This window comes from Chelonoidis abingdonii, chromosome 13 (assembly GCF_003597395.2).
Source record: "Chelonoidis abingdonii isolate Lonesome George chromosome 13, CheloAbing_2.0, whole genome shotgun sequence".
NCBI lineage: Eukaryota > Metazoa > Chordata > Testudines > Testudinidae > Chelonoidis > Chelonoidis abingdonii.
The window spans coordinates 16,838,389-16,855,966 of NC_133781.1; the positions used below are offsets into that span (position 1 = coordinate 16,838,389).

General features: G+C 47.9%; 1 protein-coding gene across 1 annotated transcript; it reads right to left on the minus strand.

The window, feature by feature from the left end:
- Nucleotides 1-999: 999 nt before the first annotated feature.
- UBALD2 (UBA like domain containing 2) lies at nt 1,000-16,031 on the minus strand. Its single transcript, XM_032792840.2, has 3 exons — nt 15,512-16,031; nt 13,756-13,818; nt 1,000-2,645 (listed from the first exon to the last, which is right to left on the minus strand). Exons 1-3 carry the CDS (start codon nt 15,629-15,631, stop codon nt 2,325-2,327), a joined length of 504 nt encoding a protein of 167 aa, XP_032648731.1. The 5' UTR covers nt 15,632-16,031; the 3' UTR covers nt 1,000-2,324.
- Nucleotides 16,032-17,578: the final 1,547 nt, after the last annotated feature.

Below are 17,578 nucleotides of genomic sequence, written 5' to 3' on the forward strand. Positions count from 1 at the left end.
CTTTTCCACTTCCATCAGTCCAAGAGGCGTAGACTTAACCTGTCTTCATACTCCCACTCGCCAGAGTGGAACACAAAAGAGGGATCCTGTGTAGGGTTGAAATGGGCCCCTGGCAAGAAGCTCAGCCCCATCCCTTTTCCCAGCAGTCTGTTTCACCAGGGTGTTGCTTTTCATACCTGCCTCTGGCGAGCAGGCAGCTGGCAAACTTTTCAAGCCCTGCCTTGAAGAGGCTCAGGAAAATCCTTAGTCACCGCTGGCAGCTACAAACAGAATAGCGGCTTTGGAGTTCAAGTGAGACCAAGAGGACAAACGGGGGGATGTGGGGCAGAATTCTCAGCCAGGCAAAGGACATGTCTGCACCCTCTGATGTAGCACTTTAGCCACGTGTTTGAAACCAGTCTTGTGGAAGCAGCACAATGCTAATTTACTGGGGTGAGGCACCGTTATGCTGGTACAGCATATTCCAGTAAGTTAGGAGAATGGTGTTAGGCACCTTTATAACTGTGTCCACACTAGGTGTTGGACCAATTCAGCAGAAAATGTAAAACCACGCTCTGAAGTGTCCCGAGCCTCTGTTTGCCAGAAGCTGGGAATGGATCACTCTGATTGCCTGGTCTGTTCATTCCCTCTGGGGCACCTGGCATTGGCCACTACCAGAAAACAGGCTACTGGGCTAAATGGACCACTGCTCTGACCCAGTCTGGTGTTCCTACGTTCTTAAATCAGACAGTGAAGTCAGTAAAAAAATCTGTACCTAGACCCAGCCTAACACCCTTGGCCAGAGATGCAGTGCAAAGAGGCAATAGGACACGTTCAGCCACCCCAAGGCACTGCCCGACTGGTGGGAGTGAGAATCTGCACTGGAAAGAGCAGGCGTGGGGGGGAAAGTGCCCCTTGGTCTCCCTCATTGCACCTGGTGTGGAGCTCACCATCACTGGGGCACTGGGTTGTTTCTAGCTACCCAGCAGCAGCGCAGAGAAAAGTCAGGGAGCCGTTAGGTTAAAAAAAAGTGATTCTTTTTTTAATTTTTAAATTAATAAAAAACCTTCAACCTGTTTAAGCAAGATTCTGATTTGGAAACTAAAACCCCAAAGTCGCAGCCCCTCCGTGTTGCCATGGCTGGAAGGAGCCCTCGGCCCCTGCTGCTGAGCCGGGCGGCGAAGGATGGTCCTTTACAGTTTGCACAACTGCCCTTCCAGCTCGGCCTCTCCAGGCTGAGCATTGTCTGGTGTGGGAACAGGGCCAGAGCAGGAGGGAGGAGGAGACCAACTGTTCCCCAGGGCGAGGGGGGCAAAAGGGTGCATCCCAGGGCCTGGGCATGGTGAGATTTCATTGACACGAATCCCAGGCTCGTTCGTTTTCAGGGCACATGCGCAGACTTGGATGATTTTCAACAGAGGTCAAAGGAGGAGGGCTTTACCATGCCCAGCAAGGATGTCCAGGAAATCCAGACCCCTGGCTCCATCCCCCAGTCCTCTCGCTGACCTAAAGCGGACTGGTTACCTAATATCTCAGAGTCACACTGTCCTTCGGGAGCTTCCGACGCCTGTTCCCAGAGCCTGCCAAAACGCAGCCTGGTGTTACCGAGAGGGGAGAGGTGTCGGCAATGTGCCCTGCTCCTCCTGCTCCACGTTGTTCCAGCAGCCATACATCTCCTTCCCTAATCCTGTTCCTGCAGCACGGGAGTTCCGGGTTCAAAGGGCACGTTCCCTCCCCACGCTGGACACTTTCCCACAGTGGCCAAGTTTCAGTGGGTGCGTCTCCCCCTCCTCCCTCACTTTGTAAGAGCAGATTTCAGGCGAGCCACATGCGCGAGTCATACAGCCTTCTGACGGCCAACCCCGTCTCATCTAGCGACACCGCAGCAGCAGCCAAAGAATAGGGGAGTGGGGAAGTGAAGCCAATGGCAACAGCTTCTGAGCCAGCCCACCCTCTGCCCAAGGGAAGCTCTCAGTGTCCAGCAACATCCTCTTCACCCAAGCAGCGTCGTGACCATCCTGCGATTGCCCACCGGGCTGCCAGTCTCTTTCCATTGCCCAATCTCTTTCCATTGCTCTCATTCTCTCTGGATTTATATACATTAGATATTTATATATTATATAGTTATATATTAAAAAAGAGAAGACCAGTTATTGACGCTCCGGAAGGGAAAAACCACATGGGCTGACAACCATCCCAGCAGAGTTACAAAAAGAATTATAAAATATTCCAGTGCCATCTTCGGGAACCCCCTCCCTCACTGCCCTGATCTCCTGCACCTCTTCTCTGTTTTCCCCTCCCCCCAGCCTTGCCCCCCCTGTCCCCCACTTCAGTGTTATCCAGTCTTATCTCTGCCCATCCATTGCAGCCATAGCTTTCTGCTGGGAGCCTCCTTGCTGAGACCCGGGTGGCCACATGGGCTGCTGATGGTGGAGATGATGGTGGAGGTTGTGGCTAGTTGGAGAGGAGGGTGGCATCCAGGCGGGTTGGTGGTTGGGAGGTGAGGAGGCCCAAAAGGGGCTGAAGTTACCCGGTGGAGAGCAGGCCATAGATGTGATGGGGCTGTTACTGCTCTGTAGGTTCTCTGAGGTCCGCAGCTTAGAAAACATAGCGAGTGCGTCCGGGAAGTTGGGAGGTGTGGCTGGAGTATTGCTAGGTGTGCACATCTGCAGGTAGAGAAAGGACAGAGCATCAGACATGTACATCAGCGACCACTACAACACCGTGGCATCATCTGCTCGAGCTGGAAAGGCAGAACCTGTCATTGTTAGCTGGGAACTACCTCAGTAAAACCATTTCAGTCTCAAGGAGTGATGACACTAACCCTCTCTGTGTCAGCAGCAGAAACGTTTCTCCTGCCATAAAGTTTGGACGGCCACCTGGGATAGCCACCTGAGCAGCCCTACTGTAAAACTGGTGCTGCTATAGCCACCGCAACGTCTAGCCCTGATCAGAGCAAGTCTAATTGATGCGGTGGCCACTAGGGCTCCCAATGATGGTGGAGCTGAATTGATGTTAGTAACTGACTGTATAGACAGGGCAACAGAGACTGGTTCATTGCCCAAGGCCGCAACCAATGCTGAAACGTGACTCCCGCTCTATTTCCCTGTTTGCTGGGCTAGAGTGGTCTGATTGTAAGCCTGGGACCCAGGATAGCCTGGGTTCTGATTCCACTGGTGGCACCAACTCGGCTTGGCCTTGAAAAAGTTACTTCGCCCCTCTGCACCTCTCCTGGGGGGGTGTAAAGCCGCTGACATCAGAGATGGAGGAAAGCCATTGCTGGGATGGCCTGGATGCCATTACACCAGGCCCTGTTCAGGATTGTGGCTTTGTCCTATTCCAGTATCAAAGGAACCCAGCCCTTAGATTCCTCTACCACATCTTGCCCGGCCACTTGTCCCCGTCCCCTGCTGGCCTTGGGCACCTGATGAACCTGACACGACACATTTGCTAGTCTGCCAGACACCGGCCCCCTACAACACCACTTTCTAACCTCCGCGAAGCACGCCAGTGAAACAGCAGAACTTTCCCACCGCTCTGCTTCGGAAGGAGGCTGCCGTCTTCTGATGAATGCTACCAGTAAAGCTCAACTTTTCTGTGACTGAACAGCCTCCCTCAGGGAGCACCGGGGAGGGGGACCCGTATCCACGCCACAGAGATTTAAGGGATCAGCATGATATGGGTCCCCCTCCCCGGTGCTCCCAACTGTGATCAGCGACTTTGGGAAGATCTTGGCATTTACCCACCATCCCGCCTCAGAACAGGCTGAAACCAATCCACCCCTCCTCCACCTGCCTCCCAAAGGCACATCTGAATCTCAGCAGTCAGCTCCACCCCTTGTGCTGCTTTTCTGAAATGCAGCACCCAGGATTCTCTCAGCAACCTCCCCATGCCAGGAGGGGCTGCAGGAGGCACAGCCTCTTCTCAACATTGGCTAAAAGCTCCAGGGCTTAAGGTGTGTCGGTGCAAGACTCCTCTCCCTTCACTAACCTTCAGGTGAAATTCACTGAGGCTCTGCCCTGGGTTCAGCCTGTTCTGCTTGTGCTGTGGCTGGCTTTGTTTTGAGGATAGTGCTGGCTCTGTACACAGAACTTCACTGCCTGATTCTGTTGCTGCTGTGCATTAAGATCTTAAAGGGGTGCCAGTAGGTTGAAAAATGTAAAGCTATTTTAAAGGGCTGCAACTGAAATGAAATCTAGTCAGTTCTGAAGGAGATTATTTAGTAGCAATATGGTCGTACCTAGGAACCCTAAGGTCAGGGCCCTGCTACGCTTGCGACTCTGAGTTAGGAGTAGTTTTGAGTGCTCCAGCTGTCCCTGAACAACTCTCCCCCAGCCAGTCTCTCTGGTCACGATCACATTTTCCTATTTAAAACCTCTCACAACAGCAAAGGACCGAAGAGGGCCAAGAGGGGAAACTGACTAACTGATTTCACAGGGGAAAGGGTGAAACTGGCTATATGCAAAGTGCTGCCAAATGAACAAACCAGCCAAAAAAGGAATGTTTCAAATAACTGGCCAGTTCCAGTATTCTAGGAATCATTGTAACAGTGGGTGTAAATAAATAAAAATCCCCAGACAAATCTGATTTGGAGGTTAGGATCCTATTAGCCTAATACTAACGGTGCTTTAAATACTTTAAATGGAGAGATTTTGAAAGTCTAATTCACTCTTCCCTGGGGGAGAAGGGGAATTTATTCTTTCAAACACGTGCTGTGACAGTAAAAAAAAAACAACTAGCCATTTCACTCCCTTTCCATGCACTAGCGCACCTATGCCGTGCTTTAATCCAGGGGAATTTTTACTTTAAAAGCTCAACCCCGTGCAGCTGACTTTTTAAAGGTCATAGAAACATTTTTAGTTTTGTTTTTTTTTTAAGCCTAACTTTTGGGTCAAATCAATGGAAAATCCCTTTAACTTATTACAAGAAAAACCCCTAAAAAGAGTCAACCAGAAGGTCCCGAAAAAGGTGACAAACCAGTTCCAGGTACCTCTTTGAAAGACTGTCCGAGTATTCTGATAAGGTGCCTCCTAGTCCGCCCCTGTTATCTGTTCTGCAAATTGCAGGTATAGTCAAAAGTCATAACTGTCATGACAAAATCTAGAACCTCGATTTCCAAATGGATCTCTACATCCAGGGTTTTATAACAAATCCATCATAGTAGTCAGCATAACTTACGAAGCGAACATAACCAAAATAGCCCTATGGTTCCTCCTCGTTCCTTTCCAAGGCAACCAGGCCTGATCCATTACCACTTCTTTTTTGCAAGGCATCACTATTGGGAGAGAAACTGGGTCTATCTGAGTTTCTAGCCTCTGCTCTAAAACCACAGGCTCCCTTTGGGTTAAGTCCAATAGCGTATGTTGCAGATATCAGATCAGTGCCATGTCTGCCTACAGCCAGTGGAGGGGAATGAAGAGGGTGAAAGGAAAATTTCAGCTCTTACAGGAATAAAGGGTCTTGCAAACCACAGCCTCCTCCACCCATCTCTCCAAACAGTTTCCATGGCTCTAATGCAAGGGATCTGATCTCCCTTCTAACCCATGGCTGGATGGGGGTTCAGCTTTTCCCAATTCACTAGGAGTTAGAGGTTCCAATGGCAAAAAAGTGATTCAGAGGCTATAAAGCAGCCCCTGAACACATGGCAGTGACTGTCTGCCTGATCAGCGGTCTCGTGGGGGGGGGGGGGCAGGAGGGGAAAAGGGAAGACGTGTGTACACGCAGTGCTACTCCTGCTGCTAAACAAGTGTCCAGATCGTGGGTCCCCTCTCCGGAATCACCAGGGCCTCATGTTAACAATATCCCAGTGACCCAGGGTAGCAACCGAGACAGGAGCGTTACCACAACAAACAGAACTTGCAGGATGAGCGGCTACCTCTGCTGTCTCACAGAGGACTTTGCTCTGATTGGGTTACTGCAACTCTGCTCCTCAGGCCCAGGCTCTACCCCCAACACCGAGGACACTGGGGGATGGCAAATGCCCTCAGATTTGGCCGCAACACAAACTGATTGGCTTGGCTTGTCCCACCTTCATAATCTGTGAATTCTTCAGAGGCACATTTAAGAGGTGGAACAGAGGGGTTTGGTTTGGATTTTTTAAAGGCAAAATCAGAGAGGCCCCCCAAACCCACATCTGACATTTCCACCCACTATAAATAGACCGGGAGAAACAATGTGTACAAAAGGTCAGAATATGCCATAGGTGTGGGAGGGCGAAGGGGAGGAACCTGGTTACTTCAAGCCTGGGGAGAAGGGAAGTGCACCCTCGAGGACTGGCAAGCCCCATGCACAACTCAGATACAGCAAAGAGGAAGGAGAAGTCAGACCATTATAGACCTCTCAGGGGACAAAGCTGGGGGTGGGGGCGTGACTGAGTGGCTGTGCAACCGTTTGCAAAAGTGAAGCAATCTTTGAACACCCAGGCCACTAGTGTGGGTGACGCCAGAGAGACCGACAGCGAGAGGTCTTTGTACCAAAGATTTTTTACACAATTTAATTTCTTTCCAATCATCCTTGCAGAATTCTACCAGCCCCCAGCAAGCAACGCTGGATAGATGAGGAAATTCTCCCTTGAGGCCCCTAGCTGCTACTGTAATGCAAATAAACTTCCTCCCATTATAATCCAGGTGAAGGAGTAAATTTTGTGCTGGGGCCAGCGGTGGACAGTTGTTGGCTATTTTAGATGATCTCACCTTCCAACTATCACAATTTACCCAGCTCTAAGGGAGTGAGAAAGAAGTGGACGGACGGACGGACACACACACACACGCTTCAGAGAGGACAAACACAACAGCCACTGTTAAAAGCAACTTATCAGCTTTTTTTCATTTCCTGGTAAACCATTCATTCTAATTTTAGTCTCAAGTGCCCTCCTCCCTCCTAGGCCCTCCCCAGGACTCCAGCTTAGTCTTGTGATAGGTCTTTATATTTTTGTAATCAGTGTCACACCCTCTCTGTGCAACAGCCGTGAGAGAGAAAAATCCAACACTGAAACCAACCCACGAGAGATGGAGCAAGCTAGCTAAAGCTAGTGCACAGACAGCGTGCAGCACACAGCCTGCGGAGCAGCAGAATGGAAGTGAAAAAAGCATAACTAGCAGAGGCAGAAAAATGGTTAGCCTGGGCTGTATTGGGAACAGGCAGCAGCCTGTATCATCATCAGGCTCTGAAGTCTGTGGGGGTCAATCAACTTCGATGCACTTGACTGGAGGCAAAAAAGCTGATAAGATGCAGTCCCCTGCTCCAGACGGTTTAGGTAGTAACTAGGCCCTGATTCAGCAAAGACTTAGACACGTGCTTAACTTTAAGCACATGGGCGAGTGCTTTGCTGAATCAGGGCCTAGATCAGCAGGTTAACAGAAGGTGGATGCCTCCTGGTGGGCGGACTCCCTAGAGAATCGCATGCTTGCATCTAGAGAAAGAGAAGTTAGGAAGGCAGCCCACAAAGGCCATACCCTTGTAATTAAAAGGACAGGTTCAGGAAGTTACTAGTGGAGTCTGTCCCTCCTGCTACACGAGCAACACACCCAGAGGGGGAGATTGTCCCAGCTGCTCCCCTCTAGCGGCCCAGGGCAGAACGGCAAGCCCAGAACTTAAGAAATACCGACACTGGCCAAAATAATGAATGGGGGAGGGTGCAGACATAAGGGAAGGGATTGCAACACACATACACACAGTGACTCACCCTTCCTAACCGCCCCCTTCAACAACAACAAACAAAAGCTGCAGAATTAATACTGTAGCTCAGCAACCGGAAGCAGAGTTGCTAGTTTTAGTCCTGGGCATAATCTCCGAAATCGCTACCTAGCATGAGAATTCATTACTGACCTCCCAGAAAAATCCCTCTTTATAAACAGCCTTGTAAGAACAATTCCTAGAGACGTGTGTTTTCAAAAGGACAGCGGTTTTGTTGGGTTTTTAGAAAGGATGGGATTTGTAGGTGTCTTCCTCTTAAAGAGAAGCACTGCACCAAAACCTTGTCCGCACACAGAAGTTGCACCAGTTTAAAGAGTGATTCAGTTGCTCTAGTACAAACCTGCGTGTGTGGACCCTCTTAACTCGTTTTAGACTTGCTTTATTGCAGCTTTTGAAGCTCCACTTGTAAAAATTAGGCTTAAACTGAACTAAGAGTGTCCACAAAGGGATCCACGTTGGTTTAAGGAAATCAGATCAAACACTTGTGTTCAACTTTGTGAGCAGACCAGGCCTAAGTTAACTTCTAAACATTGTACTTGTTCTTCGTGTATGTTCTTCTCATCCAGAAAGGCAGAGCTGCCACAATCCTTCTGCAGGTCACTGAGGCTTAGCTATAGCTAAGTCCTTTAAAACCTATCCTAACTAAATCCATCTTATATGAAATATTATATGTCAAGTTTCAAAGGAGCCTCTTTCTTCGTACCTTCAAATTTGTGCCTGCAAACAGGCTCTTTCATACACCTCCCTTGTGTGTTGGGAGGGAATGGAAAGGCAGAATTTTGTAACTGGTACCAATTCTATGGAAGTGAGGTTGCATTAAACCTGATTCACTCCCCCACCATACCCAGTTGCCCAAATCAATTTGTGGGGGAGACGGGTGAGGGTGTTCAAGATCTTAAGACACACGTCTAAGATTTTTGTTTTGTTTTTTTAAGTGTTTGCCACACAACCTGAACAGGGAATATAACTGATTTTCCCAGCCTAGTGATTTCTTATCTAATTAGACTGTGGAACTCATTGCCACCGGATGTCAGTAGTGCTAAAAAACTTATTCATATAAGTGCCCAATCTTTTACTGTTGATGATAATATCCAGAGTTGTTAGAGGTAACGCTAATTAATTTTGGAAGAGACAAAACCTCATGCTTCAAGGCTTAAGACAATCTCTAATTATTAGGTAATAGACAAAAATCTTTGGTGGAAGGAGCAGGGAGCATCTACCTCCTGTGGGATTCTTACACTGGCCTCTGTCATAGCTGGAATACTGAACTAGATGGATCTTGGGTCTGATCCAGTCTACCTATTCCTACGTAGTAAATACACTAACAGAGAGAGTTTCAGGATTTACCTTCTTTTTCCCACATAACTTTTGTATCGTCTCTTGGTAATTCTTGGTAAGAGCTGGGATTATGCAAAGCACTCCAATAGTCTAGTTTGAAAATATCCCTAAATACTGCAGCCAAAAGGAATCCAGGTGGGTTTGTCCTCAGCCCATCTTAGTTTAAAGACAGCAATTCTGCCATGTTACCCACACGGAGCAGTCCCCATGAAGTGAATAGGGCTATGTGTGGAGAAAGGCACTGTTCAATACAAGGTGGCAGAATGAGACCCTCGGTTAAGGCGGTACAAATTACTGAATGCAAACCAGATCATGTGCAAAGTGGCCTGAGTGCCTAAATCTTCAAAGAGCAAAGCAGAAGAAACTATCATCGTTTCAGGAGAAGTGACAGCCATCAGAAAGCGATCTGCAATACACAGCTACAGGTCAGCAGACGCTCTGATGGTTGCGGGGAGCAATAGGAGAGAAATCACAACATGCAGGCTCCATTACGCTAGTCCTACTCCTCTTCCTCTGTTGAAGCAGCAGAGCCCGAGTTTGTTTGTGAACTTCAAGAGACTGTGTAAGGGCCATTTAGAATCATAGAATATCAGGGTTGGAAGGGACCTCAGGAGGTCATCTAGTTTAACACCTTGCTCAAAGCAAGGCCAATCCCCAGACAGATTTCTGCCCAAGATCCCTAAATGGCCCCCTCAAGGATTGAACTCACAACCCTGGGTTTAGCAGGCCAATGCTCAAACCACTGAGCCAGTGGTCCTCAAAGTGGTGTCTGGGGCATCTATGTGTTCGGCAGATGAGCACCCACTGAAATGCCACCAAGAAGCAGCATCATCCAGAGGCGTTGCCGCCAAAATGCCGCTGATTTTCGGTGGCATTTCAGCAGCGACGCCTCTGGATGCTGCTGCTTGTCAGTGGCATTTCAGCGGCGATGCCTAATGACGTTGCCGATTCTCAGCGGGATTTCAGCAGACGCTCGTCCGCCGACCACAGTCCTCGGTGGCTCTTCGTCCAGCGCCCGCCAGACGAAAAAGGTTGGGGACCACTGAGCTATCCCTCCCCGGGGCTAGATTCTGATCTCAGCTACACGTGGGGTAGCAGGATCAGTTCTAGCTGATTTCAGTGGAATTACTTCAAGTGTACACCAGAGTAACAAGATGCTGCTCCTCAGACTTCTGCCTGAAAAATGGAGAAAGAGAGCTGGGTTTGATCTCCAAATTCCCCATGGTCCTTTTTATTCAGACACCGTCAATAACTTGAACTGCCTTTTATCCTTTGGCACTCAGCTGCCTGCAGGACAAGCCCATTCGATACGTTGAATAAATAAGTTAATCTTGTTTGTGCTCAGAAGACACGACCCCATGTGACAGCATGAAAAAACTGGAGGGAGGGGGCCTCTGAGCTGCTGGACCTTTGTGCATTGGGTGGATATTGCGTGTTTAACAAGAATGCTGGCCAGAGAAATGCACTCTGTCTGGTGCTGAACCTTCACCCCAGGGGCAGGAGGGAATTTTTTTTTTTTTTTTTTTTTAAACAAAGTGATTCGAACAAACAAAAAGCAACAAGGACAAATAGGCTCCTCTTTTCTGGCTGGTTTGCTTTACGGGACCAGGATATCGCATTTGCTGCTTTACGGACTGACTTCTGCACAGCAAAGGGCAGGGAAAGGTGGGTCTCAAACCTGCCTCATTTGGATCCTTACCAGACCAGACCATGCTTGAGCAAATAGCCGGGACAACGTAACAAAAGAGGGTGGGGGGGATTTTGCTTACATTCTGCAGGCACCTTTTTGCTCCTAGGATTTTTCCCAATGCACCATGGGGTGGGGAGAGGAACAGAAAACAGCAATTGACAGGAGTCAAAGGGGGGTGATCAGGGCATCTTTATGCAGGGACAGCGACCCTCCTTGCTGCAGGCGAGGGCCTGCAGTTTTATCAGCAGGGCTGATTAACTTCCCACCCAGCTTCTGTCATCACCTGTATTTTACGGCAATGAATCAGATCTAGTAAAAAGCCAGAGTAGGTTCCACTCAGTTTATGCATCCCTGATTAAAAAACCAAACCAACTAATTCAACACCTCAGAGCCACTTTAGAATCTAGACACTCACACTTCAGGGTTCGCCTCTATCCTTCAACGAGTGAAATTTGGCTATTACAATTTCTGCTCTGGAAACTATATGGAACTTTCAGTTACCAGGTGAAAGGCCCCAGTCTGGCAATGAATTTCAGGCAGCCACACTCCAGCTGAGCTCCATTGGGGCGTTGCCCATGCTGAGCAGTCTGCAGGACTGGGGACTAAAAAGCACCCCATTTGCTACATGACTTTTCTCCTGTCCACAAAGAATACTGTTTGTTTTTTTAAACATATGAAGTTACCCTTGGGTGTCCCAAGAAATTCTTCACTTGGAATGTTCACATCCCATTTCAGATGGGTGTATTGACAGGATGGAAATAGTGTAATTGAGTGACTTATAAATTTATAAGGTTAATGGTGTGTAAGAATTTGTGATATGGGGAGTATCTCTTATCGAAAGAGAAACAGATGTATCTGAGATGGTGTGTAGCTGCTCACTTTGTGCAATTTTTGGTGGGGTTTGCTCATAGTTTTACTTGTAAAATTGTGTTTCAGAACAAATTGAGATACTGGAAAACCTCTCCTCTTAATGTCTATTCTCTCAGTGATCAAAATTGTTCATGGCATTTAAGTTTGAGCAGAAATCAAGTCATTAAGGCACAGGGAACACCACACAACAACAAAAATGCAGCACAAAAGTCAGACTAGTATCTGGGAACGAGAGATGAATAACATTTGGCAAACAGAATGGTCACATTGCAGATCATGACATGTATACCAGTTTCCTGATTAATGTGTAACTGGTTATAAAAAGAGGGAGAGGTGAAGCTAGCCTACCAAGCAGCCAAGATTTCCTTTGCTTGGAAATACTATTAAGCTGCTTTTAGAGAATCCAGTATTTGTAAGCTTGTAATGAAGAGGGTGAACACTGGACAGCACAGAGAGGTTTTAAAGCATTCAGGAATAGGCTCCTCTGCCTTTTTCTTTTGATGAGACAACCTCATAACTGAAGATCTACTTAGATCTAAGTGTCAAATCGTTTTATGAGTAATGGGACAAGCATGCCAATGTCATTGCTCCTGCATCTGACTAAGTATCAGGGTTCAAAGATTTTTAGAACACCAGAAATGACTGTTCAGTGTTGAATTTAAGTGATTCAGGGCTATCGGCTAAAATGTTGGCCTCCCTTATTTAAAATAAGAGCTTGGAGGTAGATTTCACTTCAGTTCATATTCCAGTTCTGGGGGTTTTAATACTCTCATGTAAACCAGCCTGATTAAAATACGTTAAGCTTCCTGTAGCAACCAAGCAGTAAATGATTCAGCTTGGTAAGGAATCACTCCTGCTGTGAGTTAAGCATTTCAAACAGCTTGAATCACCTCTGCATCTTCAGAGCTTGATCAGGGTTTGTAAACTAGTAACTGCAACCTCTAGCCTGAGTGAAAGCTTGCCCTCAATCAAGCCACCCAGGGACAGTGCCTATGAATTTCCAAGCTAATTTACAAATACAAGATAGGCCTAACACTAGATTTATCCTAGGAGTAAAGAAACAAAATAAATCTAGTTCCTTTCACAGAGGCTCTTCTACTGAGAAAGGCACTGGACTAAATCTCAGGATATCTGACTTCGATGCCCAGCTCAGCCACTAGCTTGCTGCATGACGTTGGGCAAGTAATTTAATCTGTGCCTCAGTTTCCCTTCCCCACACTCAGTCTTGTCTATTTAAACTGAAAGCTCTTCAGGGCAGGGCTGTCTGCACAGCACCTAGCACAACAGGGAATTGTTTCTGCTCAGGCCTCCATAATACTCTAATACTGGCAAGAAATTTTCTGCCAGAAAGGGGGGAAAAAAGGTATTAAGTGAGGAAATAAGAGCGTTAATACCAAGTTCCCAAGAGCCATTTTTCTGTTTTATTCCAAATCTTTTAGAACTGGCTGCAGGTTTTAACAATGGCAAGTACAGGAAAAGAAAAATTGATGGCTTAGCCTCCATCCACTATTTATCCTCACACACAGCACTGGTTTAGCTTCCTAAAAAAAAAAACTTCCTCTGTTTCGCTAAAGAGATTTGCCCTCAGCCAAGGTCAAATAAAGTTTTGCTGAAAGTTCTGAGGAAACATTTGAGAGAAAGGGCCTGCCCCCCTTTCCCATCCCAATTCACTTAGATCTTGTACTTGTTACAACGATCTAGATCTATGTGAAGACAAACTATTTCCTGGCAGACATTTTGGCTCTTGTTTACATTTGTAGTCTGTGTATTTCTCTTGTTGCAGACCAATATGGCTGTCACGAGAACAGAGAGTTTTGAATGCACAACCACTTCTGCTTCCAGCCTCGTGTTCCCCTCCCCAGTATCAAAGGTGGCCTCCAAAAATGCAGACGCTGCATGTGCGAAACAGGGAATCCCTCCCCTTGGTTCCATATTTTTTCATAAGAAAACTTTAACAGGTAGGGGGTGGTTAAGAGTGGCAACTGATGAAGCATTTGTAGCTGCTTTTATGAGGCTCTCCGAGATAAGAAATAACCTTTTCAGATTTCATATATTCATGAGATTAAGCAATATTTGGAGGGTGGGAGGGAGGAAGAACGCACCATTGTAAATTTCGTTCTAGCCCACAGGAAGTGAAGATAACATAGGGAACAGCACATGTCTGTGAAGTTTGGGTCACTTACCATTTGATGGTGGTGATGATTGTTGGGAATGTTAGTTTCTTGAAAAAATGCACTCAAAGCAGTCTGCAAAAAACAACGATTAGTTAATTCCAGCAGTCAGACAGAGCAAAGGGGGAAAATGCAGACACACAGGATAGGGCAGGGGTTCTCAAACTGGGGATCAGGACACCTCAGGGGGTCACAAGGTTATTACACGGGGAGTCATGAGCTGTCAGCCGCCACCCCAAACCCTGCTTTGTCTCCATCATTTATAATGGTGTTAAATATACAAAAAAGTGTTTTTAATTTATGGGGAGGGGTCACACTCAGAGACTTGCTATGTGAAAAGGGTCACCAGTAAAAAAGTTTGAGAGCCACTGGGATAGGGGCTAGTGCTAGTAAAGACCCGGGAAATGTTGTGTTTTATAAAAAAGTGATTAGATCTTGTTTTTCCACCCTGCAGTATGTTTCAACTGTAAACAAATAATTTAAGGCAACAAACAAACAAACATGATTGATCTAGCTGTTTGCATTTTACACCGCAGGCCTGGACTGGCTTTGAAATGCTAATTTTCTCCCCTGCAAAAGGAGGAATGAAGCTACAAAGGAATCCAAAACAAGAACACAGCCCCAAGCCCTTCCCCAGCTGGACTGATCTCATGCCTACCTAACCCAGAAACGCAAAACACTGCCAGGCAAGGAAGAATCCGGCCGACGTACCATCAAAGCAGGTCAGTAAAATCTGGCTAAGAGACCCCAGGTCGGTTTCGCTGACACGAGTGACAATAAATCGGGGCAGGAAAAGGGGTAGTGTCACAAAGTCTCCCCAGGAATATACACACCAAAAAAGCCTTCGCCCACAGGGCAGCAAGAAATTGACAAAATCCCATGTGTAATTATTTCCTTTGATGCGAGTCTTTTTATATATATATATATATATATATATATATATATATAAAATACACTTGTCACCCGCTTCCTCCCCCGTCTTTATCCACGTGAAGGGAGTTAAAGCCGTTATCACCTTACATAACAGCCCCCTCTTTGAAAAAAACAACCGAAAAACGGCGACACCACATTTTACTACACAGGCTTCCTCCGTATTCCGCATCCCCGTGTGGGGCTGGGAAGTGGTTCAGCACATAGTGAATCCTCTCCCCAGCTCCAGAGCAAGCTTCCCCTATGAATTCCCTCCCCCACCAGAGGAATCGGGGGCGAAGAGAGACCAGACCACGTTTCTATGCTTCGTTCCAAGGCCCAGGAGAGCCACAGATTTGGTTACAGCGCGATATATAAATAGGCACCAGGAGATCTGCAAGTCGGTTTCTCCCCCCCTCGGAAATTACATGAATAAAATGTATTCTCCCCTCCTCCCTTCTACCCACAACAGCAGCAACAGACATTACGTGCGAGGCCTCGTGCGTTGCTGGCCCCCTGAAGGCACTTGCTGCAATAGGTAATCGTAATGAAGTCCTAGTAAAAGGATTGTTTATGTGCAGCTCCCTAACTTGCTATTCAGCGGCGGCGCCAGGGCCCTGTGTGGCACAGCCGGCAGTGTCCCAGCTGTTGTTATTTAAAGCCGCGTACACACACACATTCCACCCCCACAACTGTTTCCAAGGCCAACTGTTTTAGCAAAGGGGAGCGATTAGGTGGAGGAAAGGGGTGAATCCGAGGGTCAGAGGGTGATGGAAGGAGGAAAGGCAGCAGAAGCAGCACGCGAGGCCCCCCACGAACCCTGCCCCCCGTGGGGTCTCGTCCCCCCTAAGCCACGCACCTCGAACTGCCAGTGAGCCGCCTGCAGCAATTGCTTCGCCTGGTCGGCAGCGCAGCCCGCGGCCAGCACGAACTGGTTGATCATGACCTGGTGCCTCAGCTCCTCCATATTCACCGACATGGCGAGAGAAACGAAACCACAATAACGAGGGAATCGGGGCCGAACACACACGGTGCCGCTGCGGCGTGCGTGTGTAGGGGGAAAAATCCACAAAGGCCCTTCTCGCCTTCTCCTTCTCCACCCCACACTCTGCTCCCGTGGTCCCTCGGCTCGGCCAAGCCACCCCTGCTTCCCCCCGCCTGCTTCAATCGGCACCGAGCCGGTTATGTTGTGCTCCCCCCTGCCCCAGTCCCTCAGCTCCTCAGCGGCTTGAGCACCACAAACAACAGCAGCAGGGGAGGAGCATGTGAGGAAAGAGCGGGGGGAGGCCGGAGGTGTCTCAACGTTCCGTTCCCGGCGTTCCAAGCCCGCTGATTGGCCACCGCCGTGTTCTTCACATGTATGAACGTTCGATTCGAATCTTCCAGCTCCCCAGGCTGTGGCTGTTTCTCTCGCTCCCTTCCCCCCAGCTCATGCTTCATTGGGGGAGAACGAGCCATCGGGCTCTTTCCCCATTGGATGGCTGCTGTGTTTTGGATAGGGAGAGGCCCATCATTGGCCTCTGTCTTTCCAGGGGCGGGTGAGGCTGTGCTCTTGTGCGAACTGAGCTCGAAAGCCCGGCCGGCTTGTTGATTGGCTGTCACCGCTTTCTGTTTTTCTCTGGTTGAAAAAAAAAATGTTTGTAAAGCCAAGTTCATTCAGGAGCTTCATTGAAACCAACATGCTCAGCTGGAAAAGCAGGACTCGACCGAGCAACAGCAGAAACAGCTCTGACTCATTTCCTTTGAAAGAACTAGTGATCCTGAGAACCAAACTTATCACAATAGAAAGCACATTTGCAACTTCCGATTCTTGCAGTTTATTTAATCCTGGGGGTTGAGGGTTGCTATTTCTATTTATTTATTCATTTTTTAATTAGTTTTGAGACATGGCAAACAATGGAATCCAATTCCCCCCCACCCCCGGAAAAGCACAGTGGTAAAAAGCTGCAATGTCACAATTCTGCACTTCTGTAGCACCTCAACCCATAGTGTCCTTTGGGGACATGGGAAGGATTCAGAATCAGCCCGTTGGATGGATGTGTGTGAGAATCTCACTTCTAGTACAAAGTTAAATCTGGGGTACAGGGCCCTGTTACCCCATCAGTTGCATATGTGGAATTCCCAGACTTCAGCCCATAACTGCAGAGATAATCAGGTCTCTGTGGCATCAAAGCTGGGCTGTGTTCCTGGCTCTGCTACAGGCTCATGGCATGACCTTGAGCAAGTGACATTGCTGCTCTGTGCTTCAGTTTACCTATCTGCAAAATGCAGTTAATGATACTTCCTCACAGACTTCAAGTTTTTGAAGAGCGCAGTGTTGACTGCCATAGAATTGATAACAAACCAAATACTAAGAGGGTCTTCATGAGGCGTAAATGAATGAAGCTGCACACCATCCATGTGGGACAGGTAAGTGTCATACTTGTGTTGAGACTGTCCGATTTGGCCAATGTGCATGGCAGAGGGGCATTGCTGGCACATATCACGTTGGTAGATGTGCAGGTGAACGAGTCCCTGATGGCGTGGCTGATGTGATTAGGTCCTATGATGGTGTCACTTGAATAGATATGTGGACAGAGCTATCATACTTGTTTTACAGATGTGGAACTGAATGAGGTATAGAGAGGTCAAGTAATGTGAGACCACACACAATGTATGGGGAGCGCTAATATTAGGGCTTAGGAATTCCTGACTTCCAGCCCCTTGCTCAGTCCACTAGCCTCTGTTGGCTCTCTTGCTGAATTTATGTGAGGAGCAATTCATTTTTCTTGAATGAGTTTCCCACCGGGATCATCCTTAGGGGCAGGTGATCAGGGCAGTCACCCTGCAGAGCAACTTTTGAGGGTGCACTTGGGTGTTCTGCGCTCTCTCTCTCTCTCACACACACACACAGACATACACACAACTTTTTTTCCCCTCCTCAGCT